The sequence below is a fragment of the Dendrobates tinctorius genome, unplaced genomic scaffold (assembly GCF_039654945.1).
Source record: "Dendrobates tinctorius isolate UK_male_01 unplaced genomic scaffold, ASM3965494v1 ptg000056l, whole genome shotgun sequence".
Taxonomy (NCBI): domain Eukaryota; kingdom Metazoa; phylum Chordata; class Amphibia; order Anura; family Dendrobatidae; genus Dendrobates; species Dendrobates tinctorius.
In genome coordinates this window covers 13,433,245-13,454,220 of record NW_027361724.1, presented here as the reverse complement: position 1 = coordinate 13,454,220, position 20,976 = coordinate 13,433,245, and the positions used below count along the sequence as shown (strand labels likewise).

The 20,976-nt window shown below is 47.0% G+C and overlaps 1 protein-coding gene across 2 annotated transcripts in view; it reads left to right on the top strand.

Annotated features, from left to right (window-relative positions):
- NCKAP1 (NCK associated protein 1) overlaps positions 1 to 20,976 on the top strand; it is a 149,906-nt gene that overhangs the window by 8,632 nt on the left and 120,298 nt on the right. The window contains exon 2 of one of the 2 annotated variants that reach the window (XM_073577502.1): positions 20,940 to 20,957. The exons of the other annotated variant lie outside the window; for it this stretch is intronic. Within the exon in view, the coding sequence (XP_073433603.1) occupies positions 20,940 to 20,957 (18 nt within the window). The remainder of the gene's footprint in view (positions 1 to 20,939; positions 20,958 to 20,976) is intronic. 2 annotated transcript variants of the gene reach the window in all.

Genomic DNA, 20,976 nt, shown 5'->3' with positions numbered 1-20,976 from the left:
CCGCAAAAATACGGTAAGCGTAAAATCAGCCTAAGGATGCTGCGGTGCGCAGAATTTCTATATGGCTACAACCACAAATCTCATTAGCCTGAAAACTATATGATCGTTACTTATTTTCTTAGATATTTTTTTTTTTTTTTTTATAGATTCTATGATTTGATTTGTGCAATGTAGAAATCCTGTGCACCGCTGCATCCTTACAGCACCTACTGAAGAAGATTCAGGCTCGCTCAGGTGGTTTCTTGTAAACTACCGTACATATAAAATTTTGCTTTACTTTGTGGATATTCTGGATCCTGGGAATAGACCGCACAGATGCAGTGGTGTTGGGTTTTCTTTTTGAAGGCAATTGTTTGATGTTCCACAAGGTGAGCCATAATTACTGTGCTTCTAGGAAACCAGGTCTGAGGAATTACACCAGGAAGCTCTATTTCTTCTTCTTTTAGTAGCACAGTTTGGCCCACAAGGCATAAATTAGGGCTTTTTGTTTTCCTCTTCGGCGTATGCACACCATTTATCGCCCCCACCATGATGTGATCATAGGCTTATTTTAACATGAAATTGGAGAGAAGTGGCTGCCAAACACATCTTGAATTAGGGGATAGGACTATCAGATGGAGAAATCCAGTGTTCGGGTATGGGCACACATTGCGGATTGACCTGCGGAATTTTCCGCACAGAATCTGTATCTCTTGGCAGAAAATGCAGGCCAAAATGCTTGCGGATTTCATACGGAATTGATGCGGAGTTCTTGTGGATTTGCTGTGGATAATCATGCGTTTTTGATGTGCGGATTTGCCATAGTCAATGGGTGCAGAAACGCTGCGTTTCCGCGCAAAGAATTGACATGCTGCTGATAAAAAAAAAAAAAAAACGCAGCAAATCTGCGTGGATTTTTCAACAGCATGTGCACAGCAATTCTCAAATTCCCATTGGCTATCATTGTTACTGTACTACACTGTGGATTTGATGCAATTCCGTGCGTCCAAAAACGCTGCGCAAATGCATCAAAATCGGCAACGTGTGCACACAGCCTAAGGCTAAGTTCACACGTAGCGAATTCCCGCGGGAATTCCGGAATTCCATTCCGCGAGAAAATCGCATTTTAAATTCCCGCTATTTTCCCGCGGAAAAACTAGCGATTTGCAAGCGTAATTAGCTTGCAGAATGCTAGCGTTTTCCAAGTGATCTGTAGCATCGCTTGGAGAACTGATTTACAGGTTGGTCACACTCATCAAGCATAGTGTACCTATGCAGCATCAGTAGTAAAAAGATCTAATGTTAAAAATAGTAAAAAAAAAATAAAAAATCGGGTTATATTCACCTTCCGATATCCCGCGCAGCGTTCCCAGGCCTCCGCGATGCTCCGGCAGGTCCCGTTCCCAGTGATGCATTGCGGCAATGACCTTTGCGAGACCGCTACAGTATCGCGAGACAGCGACGTCAGCAAAGGTGATTATCGCAATGCGTCACTGGGAACAGGACCTGCCGCGTGTATGGCTGAAGCCTGGGGACGCTGCGCGGGACATCGGAAGGTGAATATAACCCGATTTTTTTTTTTTATTTTAATTCTATTTTTTACAGGGATATGGTACCCAAAGCCCGGAGGACAGTCTCTTCTCCTCCGGACCATGGGTACCATCCGCAAATGTTCTGCTTACTTTTCGCGTGGTGGGCACAGCCACATGCAGAAAGTAAGCAGAACAATGCATTCCTATATGGGCGGAATTGCTGCAATTCCGCAAAATAATGAGCATGCTGCATATTTTTCCACGATGCGATTCTGCCGCGGGAAAATCCGCAGCATTAGCACAGCATTGCGGAATCCCATAGGATTGCATGGGATGCTGGTTTTTTTAGGTTTTCGCGGCAAAATCGCACGTTAAAAACGCCGCAAAAAAAAGTGACGTGTGAACACAGCCTAAGGCTATGTGCACACATTACGGATCCACAGCGTTTTTGACGCGCAGATTTTCATCAAATCCGCAGTGTAGTGCACAGGCAACGTTAGACTATGTTAAATTAAGAATTGCTGTGCCCATGCTGCGGAAAAATCCGCTCACATTTGCAGCGTTTTTTTGTCCGCAGCATGTCAATTCTTTGTGCGGATCCACAGCAGCGTTTTATCTCTTTCTCGCTCTCTCGCTCTAGATTAGTCTGCATAATTTTCTCCTTCGTCTCATTGGGGGACACAGAGACTGTGGGTGTGTGCTTCTGCCGTCTGGAGGCCGACACTAAGTGTACAAAAAAAGAGTTAGCTCCTCCTCCGCCGCATACACCCTCGCCCCTAGGCCGGGCGTAACCCAGTTTTTGCTTAGTGTCTGATGGAGGCACACGCAGTCTGGAGTTCCAGACTAGATTTTTTTTTTTTTTTTTTTTTTTTTTTCTCCCTTTTTTTCTATGAAGATAAGATAGGGGCGACGGATCCTATAGAGAGGATCCGATCTCCCCAAATCACCAACGGGCGACCACGTGTGAGTAACCCTCCACGTGTCCTCTCCCGCACCGAGGGACACATCTGGGACTTTTTTCCAGACATCTATTTTTTATCGAAAGAGGGGCAACGCGTCCTGATTAGAGGACTCGGTTTCCCCACAACTTCATCAGGCGCGTGTGAGCAGAACCAGTGGTCAGCCTCCACGTTGTTCCTCTCCTACAGCAGCAGTGTATGGAGGCCCCGTCCACCCCTTGGTTGTGAGTCCAGGGGGCTGAATCGGAGGCGCAGGTGAGAGCGGGAGCGGGGGTTCCGGTATAGGGGGAAGAGGCCGCGAGTAAAACCGACAGAGCCCCCCCCCCCCCCCACCCCCCCCCCCCACCCCACCCCACCCCCCCCCCACGGGCAGGGTCGGCTCGGATGGTCCTGCTCACCTTTTTAACATATGGGGGATCCGCCCCTGGAGCGCCGCAAGTTGGCGTGGCACCCGGGCTCCGCACGCCGCGTGTATCGGAGCGCGGCCGGAGGCCCGCCGGCGGTCGCGGCCCCGCTGCAATCGCGCGAGTCGCGCGCCGACTTCCGGTGGGAGCCGGAAGTCCCGCCCGCTGACTTCCGGTGGTAGCCGGAAGTCCCGCCTGCTGACGCGGCGGGGGCGGCGGAGACGCGCGATATAGGTTCCGGAGAGACTTCCGCCCTAACTCCTCGCTTCCACGCAGGGGTACTGCAGACAGGAGCCGGTGGGTGAGTGTATCTCCGTTTGGAGAACCACGCTGCTTGTCAGGGAAGAGGTTACCCTCCTCCTTCTCCTTCTACTCTGCCTTCAGCCTGTGCAAGTATGTCTGCCAAAGGGAAAGCTCACTCTTTCCTTTACGCGGTTTGCGTGTCCTGTGGGGTCAGGCTGCCAAGGGCACAGGCGGGTAAATATTGTGAAGCCTGTGAGTCGGAGCGCGCCCAGGAGCCCCCCACTGTTTCTGAACCCAGGGGTCAGGACCCCCCGGAATGGGCGGTGTCCTTATCGCAGTCTATGCTGTCCCTTACAAGGGCAATTGAATCCCTTCAGGCCCCGGGCAGGAGCAGGGAGGGGGGTCTGCCGGCGGAAGAGAGCTCGTCCTCGTCTCAGGACCCTCCAACCATTAGAGGTCGCTCCAGTACCAGGCAAGCTCATATCAAAAGGGTTCGTTCCCCGTCAGCCGGACCCTCCGGGGCTTCGGCGGCGGGTATTAGGGCAACCCGTTCCCCGTCACTGAGCTCTGGGAGCGATCAGGATGAAGGAGAGGAGGAAGAGGCCTGGAATCTAGAAAGTCTGGGGTTCCAGGATTCGGTGGACAGTCTCATTGAGGCAGTCAACCAGACATTAGAGATCGAGGACGATGTGCCCACAGCCTCAGGTCACAAGGTCTCTTTTAAGAAATCCAGGCGACCACATAGAAGATTTGCCACGCATCCGGAGTTTGAGGAGTTAGTCCAGAAACATAGAGAGCACCCGGATAAGCGTTTTGCAATGCAAAAAGCGCTGCAGGCAAAGTATCCGTTTCCTCCTGAGCTCCATAAGGCTTGGGTAGAGTCGCCAGTAGTGGACCCTCCGGTATCCCGTTTAGCATCAAGATCGCTATTGTCGATACCCAGTGTTTCTTCTATAAAGGACCCAACTGATCGCCTCATGGACGGGCTTGCCCGCTTGGTATATGAGGCAGCAGGGTCGGCTCTGGCCCCCTCCTTTGCGGCGACTTGGGTGGCTAAGGCCATGGTTTCGTGGGGGGACGCTCTGTATAAGGCCCTCCAGGACAGGGATCTCCCCGCGGAGGTCTTAGAGGTGGCAAATCAGATGTCAGGAGCAAGTGACTATCTTGTCAGCGCCTCACTGGACGCGGCCGAGTGCTCGGCGGTGGCGGCGGCGAATGCGATCGCCATTAGGCGTGCATTATGGCTGAGACTGTGGAAAGCGGATTCTATCTCTAAAAAATCCTTAACCTCATTGCCGTTTCAGGGCAATCGACTGTTCGGTGAGAAGCTGGATAGGCTTATCTCAGAAGCCACAGGGGGGAAAAGTAGTTTCCTTCCGCAGCAGAGAAGTTGCCCGGCATTCAGGCAAACGCAAAGGCGTTTTCGTCCCTTTCGTAGCCCCTGGGGGGGGTCTTCGGCCAGGGCGTACTCCTCCGCAAACGATGGCCAGAGTAGGGAAAAACAAGTCTCTTACAGGGCCAATCCGCTGGGTAGAGGCCGAGGCCATTTACCCAGAGCGAAGGGGGCCAAGCCCCAAAAGCCTCCAGCTAAATGACTGGAGGCACTCCGTACCTACGGACGACAGAGTGGGCGGACGCCTACTAAGGTTCAGCCACGTTTGGGTCGCAGTGACACGCGACACTTGGGTGGCAGAACTTGTATCGTCCGGGTACAAGATAGAGTTTGTGGGACGGCCACCTCAGCGATTCTTCCGTTCGCGACTTTCCAAAACAGATTCGCAGGCGGAGAGTTTGTTACAGGCTGTAACATCGCTACAGCACAAAGGGGTCATCGCCCCAGTGCCGCAGGGCGAAGAGTCGCAGGGGTTTTACTCCAATCTTTTTTCGGTCCCCAAAAAAGACGGGACTGTGAGGCCGGTTCTGGATTTAAAGATCCTAAACAGATTCATCAGGGTCAGGCGATTCCGGATGGAATCCCTCCGCTCGGTCATTGCAGCCATGGATCCAGGGGAATTCCTGGCCTCAATCGACGTGCAGGATGCATACCTGCATATTCCGATATTCCCCCCACACCAGAGGTTCCTGCGATTTGCGATCGGAGGACGTCACTTCCAATTCGTGGCTCTGCCCTTCGGTCTGGCCACTGCCCCCAGAGTCTTTACAAAGATAATGGCGGTGGTTATGGCCATCCTGCATGCACGGGGCATAACGGTGTTACCTTACCTGGACGACCTTTTGGTAAAGGGGCCGTCGTTTCAGGAGTGCCAGGACAATGTCAGTATTACTCTGGATACCCTGGCCCGTCTGGGCTGGCTGATCAATTGGAGCAAGTCGTCTTTGGTTCCAGCCCAAAAAATCGTGTTCTTGGGCATGATTTTCGACACCTCCCGGGGGCTGGTGATCCTCCCTCAGGACAAGGCGCAAAAAATCAAGCAAGGGATACGGAACCTTCTACAGCCGGGCTCCAGATCCATCCGGTATGGCATGAGGGTTTTGGGCAGAATGGTGGCGGCGATAGAAGCAATCCCGTTTGCCCAGTTCCATCTCCGTCCGCTTCAGCATGCGCTCTTGACAGCATGGGACCGGAGGCTGCTGTCTCTCAGTCATCGGTGCAAGTTGTCTCCGCTGGTACGGAGTTCACTCCGGTGGTGGACTCGCGACTTGTCTCTGGTCCAGGGGAAACCCTTTCCCCCGGAACAATGGTTGGTGGTGACGACCGATGCAAGCCTGCAAGGTTGGGGAGCAGTTTTCCAGAGTCACATAGCCCAGGGGCGGTGGTCCGTTCAGGAGATAGTTCTCCCGATCAACATTCTGGAGATACGGGCAATACGATTGGCCCTTCAACATTTCCAGTGTTTCCTGAGACACCGGCCGGTGCGCATCCAGACGGACAATGCTACAGCAGTAGCATATGTCAACCATCAAGGGGGCACGCGCAGCCAGGCAGCCATGCGCGAGGTCGGACTGGTACTACGTTGGGCGGAGAAGAACCGCGTGGTAATTTCAGCGGTGCACATTCCAGGAGTCGAAAACTGGGCGGCAGATTTTCTCAGCCGACAGGGGGTCGCGGCAGGGGAATGGTCCCTGCACCCCGAGGTCTTTCAACAGATCTGCCAACGATGGGGGACACCAGACGTGGACCTTATGGCATCCAGAGAGAATGCCAAAGTGCTAAGGTTTGTCGCTCGATCCCTCGATCCGCAGGCAATCGCAGCAGACGCGCTGGTGCTCCCGTGGAGCCAGTTTCGTCTCCCGTACTTGTTCCCCCCGCTGCCGCTGCTTCCAAGAGTTATCAGGAAAATAAGGAGAGAGAAGGTTCCAGCAATTCTGCTGGCCCCAGACTGGCCCCGGCGGGCCTGGTACGCAGATCTGGTCCAACTAGTGGTGGACGTACCCTGGCGTCTTCCAGATCGGCCGGACTTACTGTCCCAAGGGCCGATCTGCCACCCGAACTCAGGGGCCCTGTGTTTGACGGCGTGGCCATTGAATCTTGGCTGTTAACACAGGCAGGATTCAGACGCAATGTGGCGGCCACGATGGTGAGTGCCCGAAAGCCTTCCTCGGCGAGGGTGTATCATCGAACTTGGGAAGTTTTCTTCCGTTGGTGTAGGGATCGTGAGGTGGCTCCTCTGGTTTTTTCGATCCCCAACGTACTGGCTTTTCTACAGGCAGGGCTGGACGCAGGATTGGCCCCGAGTTCCCTCAGAACGCAAATATCGGCCCTGTCGGTACTTTTCCAACGAAAAGTCGCTTCCGTATGGCAGGTTAGGACGTTTATGCAGGGGGTCGCACATTTAGTACCCCCCTATAAGGCGCCGACGGAATCATGGGACCTGAACTTGGTGCTCAGAGCCCTTCAGGAGGCCCCTTTCGAACCATTGCAAGAGGTCTCCTTACCTTACCTGTCCAGAAAGGTCGTTTTTCTAGTAGCCATAACGTCTATTAGGCGGGTTTCGGAATTGGCGGCCTTATCTTGTAAACCACCGTTCCTAACCTTTTATAAGGATAAGGTAGTTTTAAGGCCAGCTCCCCCTTTCTTGCCGAAGGTTGTGTCTGCATTTCATATCAACGAAGACATCGTCTTACCCTCGTTTTGCCCGGCACCGGTGCACAGGGTAGAGAGGGCCTTGCACACCCTGGATCTGGTAAGAGCTCTTAGGAGGTATGTGGCAAGGACGGCGCCATTCCGCCAGACAGACGCTCTATTCGTGGTTCCAGAGGGACGGCGGAAGGGGCTCGCTGCGTCCAGAGCGACTTTGGCCAGATGGGTTCGCCTGACGGTCCAAGAAGCTTATCAAATCAGTGGCACGCCGGTTCCGGCAGGGATCAAGGCTCACTCGGCACGGGCAGTGGGTGCCTCATGGGCACTACGACACCAGGCTTCAGCGGAGCAGGTATGCAAAGCAGCTACCTGGTCCAGTTTACATACGTTTGTCAAACATTATAACGTACATACCCAGGCATCCTCGGATGCAAGCCTGGGAAGAAAGATTCTCCAGGCAGCAGTTGCGCACCTCTAATCAGGGGCGCAAATTAGCGGGGATTGGGTGAGCTAAGATCCCGCCCAGAGGACTGCTTTAGGACGTCCCACAGTCTCTGTGTCCCCCAATGAGACGAAGGAGAAACATGGATTTTTGTGAGTACTCACCGTAAAATCCTTTTCTCCGAGACGCTCATTGGGGGACACAGCACCCACCCTATCAGCCAGTTGGCATTTACTTATTTTGAGTTTTACAAATCCTTGTACAAGGTTTAGGGTGGCCCCCTTTTTCAGACATATAGTTTCTTGCCTGAGTTTAAGGCGCGTTTCTCCTACTGCTTATGCACTAAACTGAGTTACGCCCGGCCTAGGGGCGAGGGTGTATGCGGCGGAGGAGGAGCTAACTCTTTTTTTGTACACTTAGTGTCGGCCTCCAGACGGCAGAAGCACACACCCACAGTCTCTGTGTCCCCCAATGAGCGTCTCGGAGAAAAGGATTTTACGGTGAGTACTCACAAAAATCCATGTTTCTGCACAAAATCCACATCTCTTGGCAGAAAATGCAGGTGTGCGGATTTGTTAGGTGATATTGGATCTGTGAATTTTCTCCCTTGTGCTTCTGGAGGAGAGAGATTTTTTTTTCATGCGCCAGACTGGAAAACGCTGCTGCGGATCCGCAAAAAGAATTGACATGCTGCCGGGCAATTGTAGCTGCTTTTGGACTCTCATGGAGTCATTATTGTTCTATTTATGGCTCCCAGATGTATGGACAGTAATGATTAACATTGGCTCTGAGATGTTCCTCATTTGTATTTTAGAGCGTATAATATTGTTACTTATATTGTATATGTTGCCATTTTAGGCTGGAAAGAGATTGTAGGGTTCTTTGGTGAAATGAACTGTATAATTTCAAGTATTTTATGTATTTTTTTTTAAATGTAATGATGCTGAAAGGGCTTGTTCACATGTTGCGTCTTTGCCATGGAAAAACCGCAGTATTTTACAGTACCTGCAAATTTGATAAGATTTCTGAAATGTCAGGCGTATACGGTACTTTTTTTTTTTTTCCTTGCAGATTTGAACCATGAAAGCATTTTTTAAACCTGCATGATGTCAATTCTTTAAGTATTTTTGCAGCATATTTCACTTATTTAAATAAATGGAGTAAAAACGTATAAAAAAAAACACAAGACGAGGTGAAGTATAGAAATACATGTACTGTGTACACGGTATATATATTTCACATTGAATATTTCACTCATTACTGTCCATTCTTTTCCTTTTTATCCCTCGTAAATTACCATATACAGGGGTTGGACAAAATAATGGAAACACCTGGGAACATCAACAAAAGTTAGTTTAATATGGTGTAGGTCCAACTTTTGCGGCGATTACAGCCTCAATTCTCTGAGGTATGGATTCATACAAGGTGTGAATGGTTTCCAAAGGATTTATAGCCCATTCTTCAGGTAAAACACCCTCCAGTTCTTTGAGCGACGATGGCGGTGGAAATTGACGTCTAACTTGAGTCTCTAAAATCGGCCATAAATGATCAATAATGTTGAGGTCTGGGGATTGTGGGGGCCAGATGAGATGCTAAACTTCATTACAATGTTTCTTGTGCCATGCTTTAACGATTCTAGCTGTATGAATTGGTGCATTATCATCCTGAAAGATGGCGTTCCCCTCCGGGAACAGTGCTTGAACCATAGGATGCACTTGGTCGCCCAAAATGCCTAAATAATCGCGGCTGTTAATTCTTCCTTGAAGGGATATCATTGGCCCAGCGGATCTCCACGAAATAGCACCCCAGATCATCACAGAACCTCCGCCATGTTTTACGGTTGAGAGAAGGCAGTCTGGATGGAATGCTTTTTTCGGCTGTATCCAAACATGAACTCGGTCGGAAATAGGGTAAACGATGATTCGTCTGAGAATATCACGTTTCCACTGCTCGAGAGACCAATTCTGGAGGTTTCTACACCACTCTAAATGCTTGGAAACATTTGTCATTGACAGCAGCGGTTTTCGAATTGCAGCTCTTCCGTGGAATCCAGATTTGTGCAGCTCCCGACAAACAAACAGTTTTCGTGTAAACTGGGTTCTGTAGGTGTTCATTGAGCTCAGCAGTGATTTTCGGAGCCGTGGTCTTGCGATCCTCTCTCACAATTTGCTTGAGTCTGGTCTCTCTGTCAACTTTGACTTTCGGCCGGACCTGTGCTTTGCTGCGGACGTTTTTCCTTCTCTTTCAAACGCAGAGTCATTACTTTGGAGACAGTACCTCTTGACACGCCAAGCATTCGGGCACTTTCTGTAACACTGGCGCCTGCCATACGAGCACCAACAATTTGGCCTCTTTGAAAATCCGAGCGGTCTGCCATTGGTATCAGGTTCTCATCAATGTTCTTACAATTCTGCAAAACAAACAGTTAATTTACATACACATAACACAAATAATCAACTACAAAACATTACCATATGTCACGGTTTGCATGTTTATAACATGTTCGAAGATTATGATGCCAAAACGTTAGGTGTTTCCATTATTTTGTCCAACCCCTGTATATCTCAAATTTCATTTGCTACATTGATCTTATAATTATTTGTCCATACTGATGAATTTTTGATCTTCAGTTGCTCTATTAAGACAATTGTCTTATGATAAATCTGTATGTTATAGACTGAGAGAAAAACAGGAAGATTTTTTTTTTTTTTTTTGTTAAATCTGACATGGACGTTACAAGAACCATTAAAGGGGTTGTGCAGAGTTGAGGCTCAAGTCTGCAGTCGCTGTAACCTCAGACTTGTGAATCCTCACAGTGCGCACTGTCAGGAATCGCCAGAAGCGGGCGATCATACTACCGCAAGTTTGCGATGTGCATTCATCACAGTCTGACTAGACTTGTATTGAGCAAGACCTTGCACGTCTAGTTGTCAAGTGACTGCATGTATGCAAATCGCATACTTGTTGTCACGCTCTCATCCGCTCTTGGCGCTGACTTTGGGAATACTGACAGACACTGAGCGCGGTGAGGATTCCCAAGTCTATAGTTACATTATATTAGATAGTGAGAAGTTCTTTCCAATCTCCATGAATTCTGAAGACACTCATTGAATGGATCTAGCCACCTCGGCTAGTGACAAAATTCTACACATTTAGAGAAACAATGGTAGGTTAATTGCCAAACCATACTGTGTCTGCTATGGACGATGGCTTCAGTTTTCTTTTGCTGTAGTTTTTACTCTTCAAGATCTGTCATGGACTCTCTTCATAGCGCTTAGTTACTTTTCTAAATGCCGGTGCCAATTACAAGATGAACATTCTGGCTCCTTTCAAATTTTGTGATTTTCCAGGTATTCCCTTTGATTTACCGCCTAGCAGTGCATTATATTGTAGATGACGTATTCCAATGGCAGCACACCACTAATTCTCAATGTCTGTGCGTTATTCTGAGCCCCGGAACAGTGACACACGAATAATGTGGTTCTGGATGGCAGCCACATGGGTTTTATAAATGTTTCACTGACTGGAGCACATTACACCATGTAACGCTTGGTTTACTAAAACTGTTCTGGTGTCATGTCAGGGTCAGAGACCTCATGACTTGTTACCATGTGTGATTATTAGTCACCATGTAGATGACTGACTTATCAGCTGTTTGTTTCCTTGGTCTACCAGCAATCAGATGCTAGCAACTTCCGCTACTGAAAGCAATGCAAAACGACTAATCTGAGCTATTGTGGTTTTGTGGTCAGATTCCACTTTGCACTCTGGTTAAAGCAATGGGAAGCGGATATATACAGTGACATAACACAAGTTTCAGCTGCAAATATATATAATTATTTCATACATCTAGAAAAGAGTAGTTACATTCTTTCCCTCTCTTTCCTGCTACGTGGACAGACATTAATATTAAGTTTGAAAATTGACGATCACCATTCACTTTACATGCCGCAAACATTGTGAATGTGTACGCTACATTGGGATGAGCAATTAGTTTGCATTATCATCATACACACATCCCTGTTTACACATGGGGATGTAGCCGAACAGTTCAGTGCACCTTCTGACCTAACGTGGCTATTTTCACCTCCCCCCAATCCAGTGCTGCCTCTCCTCTGCTGCGCTTTTCCTTTTTGACAGGTTGCAATGGTGACATCATGACTGCTGCCCTTGTGACTGGCTGCAGTCGTCTTGTGCCCTGAAGTTATGCTGTCACTACTGCAACCAGTCAACAAAGGCCAGGGCAGCAGCAGAGAGGAAGAGCCGGAGTTGGCGGCGAGTTATTTTCAAGAGCCTGATTTTTTTGGAATAAAAACAATTTATCCCGGGCAACCCCTTTAATGACATCTGATTGATTCCTTAAGGAGGCTGCTTTCACTTGTGGTTCTTTACTACAAAACTACCGGCCCGTCCATGCACTTTGTTCTGATCTCACTCTCATACGGCCGTCTGCCTGCTCCCTTCGGGTATGTGCACACGTTGCGGATTGCTGTGTGGAATTTTCTGTACGGAATCTGCAGGTCAAAATCCACACGTTTTTTATGCCGATTTCCTGCGGATTTGCCCTGCGCTTTTACACCTGTGGATTCCTATAATGGAATGGGTGTAAAAACGCTGCGGAATCCGCACAAAGAATTGACATGCTGCGTTTCCGCGCGGAATTTTCCACAGCATTTCCCCCATAGAATAACATTGTACTGTAAATCACTTTCGAATCCGCAGCGGCAAATCCGTAACGTGTGCACATACCCTAAAAGATCATCATCATCGGCAGCACCATGGCATGTGTAAACATAATCTGTGCTGCCGAGAGCAGTGGCAGCCTATGAACACAGAACTGTCTTCTTACAGATAGTGCAGTGTAGAAGATCCCGAACACAGGTGATTTGCAGAATGACAAGCCTCTGAAAACAAGACTACAGTTCATTCATTGTCAGCAAGCAGAGTTCTGTGAACATGGAAGAAATAAGAAACAATATGTTACATAAGACAACAATGTCACTTTAAAAGTCTTTTCCCAAAATACATGTCCCTTTTTGTTCTTTACCCCAGAGGGGTCTGAATAGTCAGATTTTTAGTGGATTGTGTTTCTTGACATATCAATTAAAACTCTGCTGAGACGCCTCTGAGCAATCCAGGGGCTGTGTAGGAGGGAAGCAGAGTGCGGCTGACATTCATCATGGCTGCTGAATAGCTTTGGCGTATATACAGATCATTTTCCCAGCAAGTCGTGAATTTGCAGAAACCCTTAAAAATGAAATGATGACATTGACAACAATTGCCTGTGAGGATGAATTCATATGTTCCAAATAAGTCAGCTGTGCTTACCAACACCAGGTCACAATACTAATGTCCTGCAGGACGCAGCAGCCCCCCTGTGATAAAGACGGGGGCAGCACAGATGTAAAATCCCTATTTAAACAACCACTCGTACACCGACTATTCATGGAGGGGGCGGCTGCATTATAAATGCACACAGATGAGGCTTGTATAGGGCGCCAGTCACACAGATGTAGTGCCCCCACCACAGTGACAGGCACCCCAAGCTGGCCTGGTTACACCCTGCAAAATATAAAATGTACAAAAGAAAAAAAAAAAGATGAATTCACATGCTGTCTGGATTTCAGCCAACTTAGAAATTTGGTGTTGATGTGAGAAGAAGAGGAACATAAATTTGGTTGGCCATTAAAGACTTATTTTAAAGGGATATCTATAATAATAATTGCCCTAAGCAGCTTCCGGTTGTAACAACTTCCGTCCAGTTGTAACCGGTGACGTCACCGCACACCTCTTTCCATGTTAACCCTCAACACACACACTCCTCGCCGGCGTGGACAACGTCTGGATCCAGGATGGCGCCGGCGGAAGAAAATGTCGGGGATCGTGGAGCAGCGGCGATGACGGCGTGAGTATGAGAGACGGAGTGAGAGAAGGGGTCGTATGTGGAGTGAAAGAGTGAGTGGAGATGGTGAAACGTGAGAGGAGTGTGTGTGTTGAGGGTTAACATGGCAAGAGGTGTGATGCTATCGCATCCTCCCGATGCGGTAGCATCGGGCCATAATCTAGTTTCTATCTAAGACTGTTATGGCATCTCTAAGATTTGCTATAGAGAAGATCTGCAATGCTTAAGCCGTACCTGTCCTTTCACATAAAATTTCTCAAATAGTTTTGCTGACTTTATCCCCAACAACAAATTTAAATTGCTATTAGTGCACATACCAGTCTGATTTGTCCCAGTTCTAATGCTATGTATCTTGCCTTTCACACTTTTGTAGTAGGTAGGTTTTCAGCAGCATTCTGCTAGCACAATAGGAGCTGGAACTCCCATTGACCTCACTGCTGAGCATTCATGGCGCCTGGCTCCAATCTAAAACTCTGCCTTTGAAAGGCAGGAGCAGAGACCTACACACCTGCCCCATTTGGTGTAATGCATCTCTACATCTCTGCTGCTAGAAACAGATAATACTTGACAGCAGGCAGCTGGTTAGGCCTGGGTCACACTTGCAAGTGTGATGCGAGAAACTTGCGCATCAATACTGCCGGACCGGAGTGTGCGGCTCCATAGAAATACATGCAGCCGCACACTCCAGTCCGAGTGCCTGCGGCAGTGCCGGGTAGTGATGTGAGAGACTCGCGCGTGTTTCTCGCATGTGTGACCCCGGCCTTAGACAGAAGTAAGCACTTAGTGGCCCGCACTTTGTAGTGATTTTTCAGGAGCAGTTAAATCTTTTGCTTTAAAAAAAAAAAAAAAAAAATCAAATGCAAATCACTTTCTCAATATACCATAATATTTATCTATACAACCCCAATTCCAAAAATAAGTTGGGACACTGGCTAAGATGGAAAGAAAAGAAGGAGGCAATGATTTAGAAATCTCTTATCGCCATATTTTGTTCACAGCAGAACATGGAACTCAGGAAAAATGAGCTCATTTAGAGACTGATGGCAGCAACACATCTCAAAAAAAGTTAGGACAGGACCTTGTCTTCCATTTTTGTAGCATCATCTCTTCTTTTTTGAACTGGGAAGTGAGGAGACCCAATTGCTGGGCATTGAGAGAGGAACGTTGTCCTATTCTTGTCTGTAGGATTCTCGCTGCTCCACAGTCCATGGTCTTTGATGGGTTTTTCGTTTTAATAAATGGTCTGGACTGCAGGCGGCCGATTTGTCCCCTGATCCCTTCTTTTTTGAAGCAGTGCTGCTGTGATGGGTGCAGTACCTTCCCTGAAACAGGCACTGTCTGGATGGGAGCATATGTTGTCCTGAATCCTTAATTAATGCTTCGCACTGATCGTGTCTTTGAAGATGTGTAAGCTGCTCCTGCCATAGGCAGTAATGCAGCCCCATACCATCGGAGATGCAGGAACTGTGCGCTGATAACAAGCTGGATGGTCGGCAAACTGTGCTTAGGCAATGATTTCTGGAAGTATTCCTGAGCCCATGAAGATATTTGCATGTACCTGTTTTTAATGCTGTGCCACCTGAGGACCTGTAGACCGTGATCATCCATAATTGACAATAGATGGCGGGAAATTCAAAACCTTTGCAATTTTACCTTGAGAAACATTTTTCAGAAATTGTTCAGCAAGACACCGTTCAAATCGGTGAACTTCTGACCATGTTTGCTTCTGAGAGACTCTGCCTCTCTAATATGCTCTTATTATACACAGTTATGTGGCTTATTTGACACTTGACCATCCAGCTTTACCTTTCCTGCCTTTTGTAAACTGTCACCACTTTTTTTTTTTTTTATATGATGTTTTGCTGCCATCTATTTCTAAATAAGTTAATTTTGTAAAAATGAAATGGGAAGTGCCCGGCTGTCAATCATCAGTCATGCCACCTCAAGAGAGCCGAGCGGAAGAGAACCCGCAGCTCTGTCGACGTGACACTACCGGATGTGACCGCCCTGTGGTGGCAGAGATCAGCGCCAGGCACTACAGGCAGTAGGTAGCAACTACTTGCTTGTTAGTTCTTAGGCCCATTGTAAAAAAGAAAATATAAAATCCTGGATAACACCTTTAACTTGGTAGAAACCTTTTAAGTAAAGCTACATTCAATTAATGAAATAGATCCAGCGTGTTAAAGAAAAGACTCCTACAATGCAGATCTTTCCTTTCACTTCTAGAAAAGAGTGACCTTTTCTTAAGGTTATGCGTGGCCGTGGCACATAATGGGTCCAGCTTCGTGAATATGGAAGAGGTCTTGTAAATTAATTTCCGTGGTATGGCATGTTTAAAAAAGAAAAAAAAAAAAATATATATATAATGGACTCACCTTCTCATTCAAAGAGTTTTCTTTATTTTCATGACTATAAAAATTGTAGATTCACTCTGAAGGCATCAACTTTTTTGTTAATGATATAATTCCACATGTGGTAATTCACAGTTTTGATGCCTTCAGAGTGATGAGAAGGTGTGTCCAAACTTTTGGTCTGTACTGTATATATCTGACGCACTAGCCCCCTCAGAGGTCTCTGCCGGGACAGAAAGTGATTCCACCCAGTTCTGTTGGCTGCAGAGGTCAGGTTATTGGAACGGGACATTGTCTAGGGCATAGCCAGTGACTGGCTGCAGTGGTCAAGTGACTGGAACGTACAATCACAGTTGAGTGACTAAAAAACAGGATGTTATTTCTTCCTGCCCTGGTGGAGGTGCTGGAGCTGCAGGGGTTAGAGCAGGGGAAGATTACCTGGGCAGATATTTTAAGACGTAATATAGCACTTTATTCGGGTGCTACATTTGTAATTTAGTTGTATGTTTATCACCTCGGAGTCAGAGGAACACGATACCAGTTTTACCGGGTGTTGTGTAGGCCGATGTCAGACTCAGGGGAAGGGAGTGTCTGAGTTTCTACAGGAGAAGCAGTTCCTCGGCATTGATGGGTGTTACATGAAATATCTCATGCATGGACTCCTCGATGTGAGCACAGAGCAGGAAATGTTGTCATCGGCACAGCTGCTCTGTGGGTCAGTACAGTAACACATTTCCTAACCTCTGTAGTCGGGGAGAGGTCACTTGTCGCTGCCGATGATAACATTGATGTCTTCACAATATACATTAACCAGACGTTGCACCAAGGCATTCTCTGTAGGTCGTTTTTTTACATAAAGCTATTCATTCTTTCTTGCTATGGTCAATATCTTCTCTGTCCTAGAAATATTGGGCGTCATTTTATTTGCAGTCATGCAGACTAAAAGCTATCCTAACAGCCAGTCACATGGCTGGTTTGTTTTTTGGACTTGCATCTTAAAATGACCTCTTGTTTCTGGTTCTCTGCCAAAATCGGTGTTTCCGATAAATAGCTTTGGGCAAACTGTGCATACCAAGCTAGCGAAAGGTTCCTCCTCTTTGAACAATCCCAATTCTTTAGAAGGGTCCGTTGAGAGTTAGCTGATCACAAGCTGTCTCCATCCTGCGAACTCCAATGATCAGCCGTAATCTGTGGGAAAACTGGCAAAAAGTCTTCAGTTTTTCCTACTGCACAACCTCAAGGGAAATGGAGCATTGCACAAAGCCCACTTATCCAAGGGTGGACGGTAATCCCGGACAGGACAGGTCCTTCAGAGTGGGAGACGCTTTTTGAAAACACTCCCTCCACTCTGACAAATAGATGAGAATCCCAAATACTGGAATCTTTGAGGCCACGTTCACACATCAGTATTTGGTCATTATGTTACATCAGTAATTATAAGTTGAAATTAAGAGAGTAACAATCAGAGAAAGCATATATAAGAAACATAGGTACCATGTTTGACCCACCCCTGGTTTTGGCTTACAAATACTGATGTGAAATGGTGACAAAAATACTGTTGTATGAATGTGGCCTTACTGTTTATAAAGTTGGGTTCTCAAAAGTGGACAACCCCTTTGATTTAAAAAATCTGCCACAGATTTCCCTCCATGTTACGGTGGGAAGACTCGTAAAGAAGTTCTACAGTGTGAGTATGTCAGCCTTATGGTGGCCATACACATTAGATTCAGCTGAAGGTCATCTCGGCTGTCTCTCCCATACACAGCATTCGGCCAAGCACTCGTGTACTCTGTGAGAAAGCCGCTGACGTCATGTCTCAGAGAGCACAATGCGATCAGCAATCCGACATCAGTCATGTCCAATTGACCTCACTCCTGACCATCATTTGGTCGGCACCCCCTTACACATTTGACCATCGTCCAATCCCATCGTTATCTGCAGGTTTGGCTGACATAGGCCATACGTGTACGGCCAGCTTTACAACTAACCTTCACGGACCCTTGTGTGTATGATGTTGAGTTGGGGGCGGTTGTTGGATCCTGTTGTGGTCAGGCCTGAGATTTTAGGATTTCTTTCTAGGCTTTGTGTGTATTTTGGTATACAGGTGGGTAGGGATATTATATCTTCTGATCTACATCTAAGGCTATACCTTTATTAACTATTTGATAAACCTGCAATAGATACCATATGTGTATTATGTTATTTCTAATACGCCTCGTATTTTCAGGAACTAATGATACGCAAGGTGCAGGAGATAAGACGTGGAGGACTCATTGTGTCTGCTTGTTATGTTTGTTTGGTTTACACTAACTTCACTGTATTATTTTTGTGTTTTGAGAGGGAATTGTATTAGAAAACTGTTTTGTTCCTATTTCTGCTGTAAGTGTATCCACGATAAAGGCACTCTAACCCAGGTATGTTTTCCTTCCTCCTGATATATTCTGTGTATTTTGTAAATGGTGATTTATAACCTGACTTTCTGCACTGCCTCTTCTTTTTGTCCTTTCTGTCCACATCACATGTACATTGAGGCCTCCAAACCAAGGACTGGCCTAATACAACTCCCCAGAATATTCAGCTGGCATCGGACCTCAGCAGATCGTCACCGATGGGCTTTGTAGAGCACGTCTCCTTGAATGTAACAGCATGCCTGGTGACTAATGTGCACACTATTCACAAGTACATTCGGATGGGGGAATGAAAAAATGGATGTTGTGTACCTAGCAGGCTGTAAGGAGTAGAGGTTCCATCAGAGCAGGATTTTTTTTTTTTTTTTTTTTTTTTTTTTTCAAGGCCTTTTTCCTCGACTTTCCTCGCTGCCTATAACAAATACCTGCATGTTTACTGGGGGATCCACGTCCGAAATCCAAGGCTGACCCTCTGAGCCGAGCTGCGGCTGTGCCGTGGATCTGCATGCAGATTAGCCCCATTGTCATTCATTGCGGCTAATACACAGCGTTTTCATGAAAGCAATCATCATCCTCAAGGGGGTAACGTCTTGCATAGCAGCTCACCTGTGGCCATAAACATGGTCACTACGCTGTTTGGTGCGTTTTTCAAGTGTGATATTGGTTGGTGGTTTTCGGACATAGGCTGTATCCGCACATCCATAGTACACATCCTAGCACTGTCCTTTTCTATTTTTTTCCCTCCGGCACAATGACCGTAGAGCTTCATTGATCCATATACACATCTGTGTCATGTTCTCTAGAGGTGAGCTGATCAACTCGTGGGACTCCAGTGCAGTGTCCAGTGAAGTAGTCCCTGGGGGATAGGTGGGAGTACCGCGACATTCTGACATCCTAGTCATTCCTGGCTGTTGATTAGCTGGGGCTGGTGTAACGTTATCTATGAGTCACATTTCATGACGTTGCGCCAGTCCTAACAAGTCATATTTCACCCCAGGAACATCAGAAGGTAAGAGATTAGCAGGACTTCTGTCTAGCTACCAGGTACCAGTGACCTGGATGCAGGATCGGAGCAATGCATACTGATCCGCTCATCTATACCGTCTTCATCTGTGGATTTTGTGGATCAGACTCTTTTATTAAAGTCTATGAGATGAGGATCTGTATAAAGGCTCATGCAGACAAGCGTATAAATCGCATGTGTGCTGTCCTACTGATCAGATATCACACGGACAACACACTGACGCATGTTATTCAGCAGGGCTCGATTCTTCTCTCGGTCGGACTGTCCCTGAGGGGAAAAAAAAAATCACAGCATGCACTAATTTTTTCTGAGTATCGAATGGCACTCGCCCATTCAAGTCTATGGGTGTGTAAAAAAAAAAAAAAACAAACCTGTTACCACACATAATATCCTAGTGGCATCCTATTTTTACGCATACATTTCTATTAATTTAGGAAATTGCATTTGATCATATTCACTTTTTCCTATACATCCATGGAAATGGATATCACATGGCCGTTAGAAATATATGCACATATCACACGAACATAAATGAACACATAGATCACACGGATATCACATGGACGTGAGCCATGGACGGGCAGATCCCACTCGTGAGCCATGGACGGGCAGATCCCACTCGTGAGCCATGGACGGGCAGATCCCACTCGTGAGCCATGGACGGGCAGATCCCACTCGTGAGCCATGGACGGGCAGATCCCACTCGTGAGCCATGGACGGGCAGATCCCACTCGTGAGCCATGGACGGGCAGATCCCACTCGTGAGCCATGGACGGGCAGATCCCACTCGTGAGCCATGGACGGGCAGCTCCCACTCGTGAGCCATGGACGGGCAGCTCCCACTCGTGAGCCATGGACGGGCAGCTCCCACTCGTGAGCCATGGACGGGCAGCTTCCACTCGTGTGCCATGGACGCACAGATGAAAATCGTCATGAGTTTTCTGGGAGAAAGTCTGATCATTTTTCATACTCTCGTCTGCAACCCGACTAAAATAAATATAATGTAAGTCCTACTTTTGTACTTCAGTGCTCGCTCCATCTATGTGATCCATTCTAAGTTAATGGATAAAAAAAGGTCAGTTTACTTCAGTTTTTTATAAATGGATGGTGCGAAAGAAAATCTCTTACGTGGGTTTAAAAACGAATATGTATTTGTGGTAGTCGTATTAAACTTATATTTACCACAAAAACATGTAACAGATTAGGAGTAGACCTTTCATGGTCGCTCATCACCTATAACATTTTGAAAACTGTGCTATACAGCGCGTCATTGCGGATTGTGTCTTGGCCGCAGCTGCTATGTGGGGCTATACCCTTCTCTTGTACAAAAACACTCTGATTTTTTTTTTTTTTTTCTGCAGCTCGTGAATTGGGTTGATTACACCCCTCCAATTGCATGGGAGGCAGATTTGATGGCTTTCCCATGGAAATCGATGTCAAGTTGTAAAATTAGGATTTCAGCTATTCTTTTTTTTTTTTTTTTTTTTTTCTTCCTCCTCTGTATTAGACATGTGGATGATTGCATTGTGCAGGGTTAGAGTGCCTTTAAGTGATGTTTTCTATGTGCTCCTCGTTGTTCAGATATTGCATGTTTCGCTTGCTATAAAATGTCTCTATGTAATTCTCTCTCTCTTTATTTAAATGCTTTCCCAGCAAGGACAAGTTTGGAAGGTTTGCATTGCTTTTCACC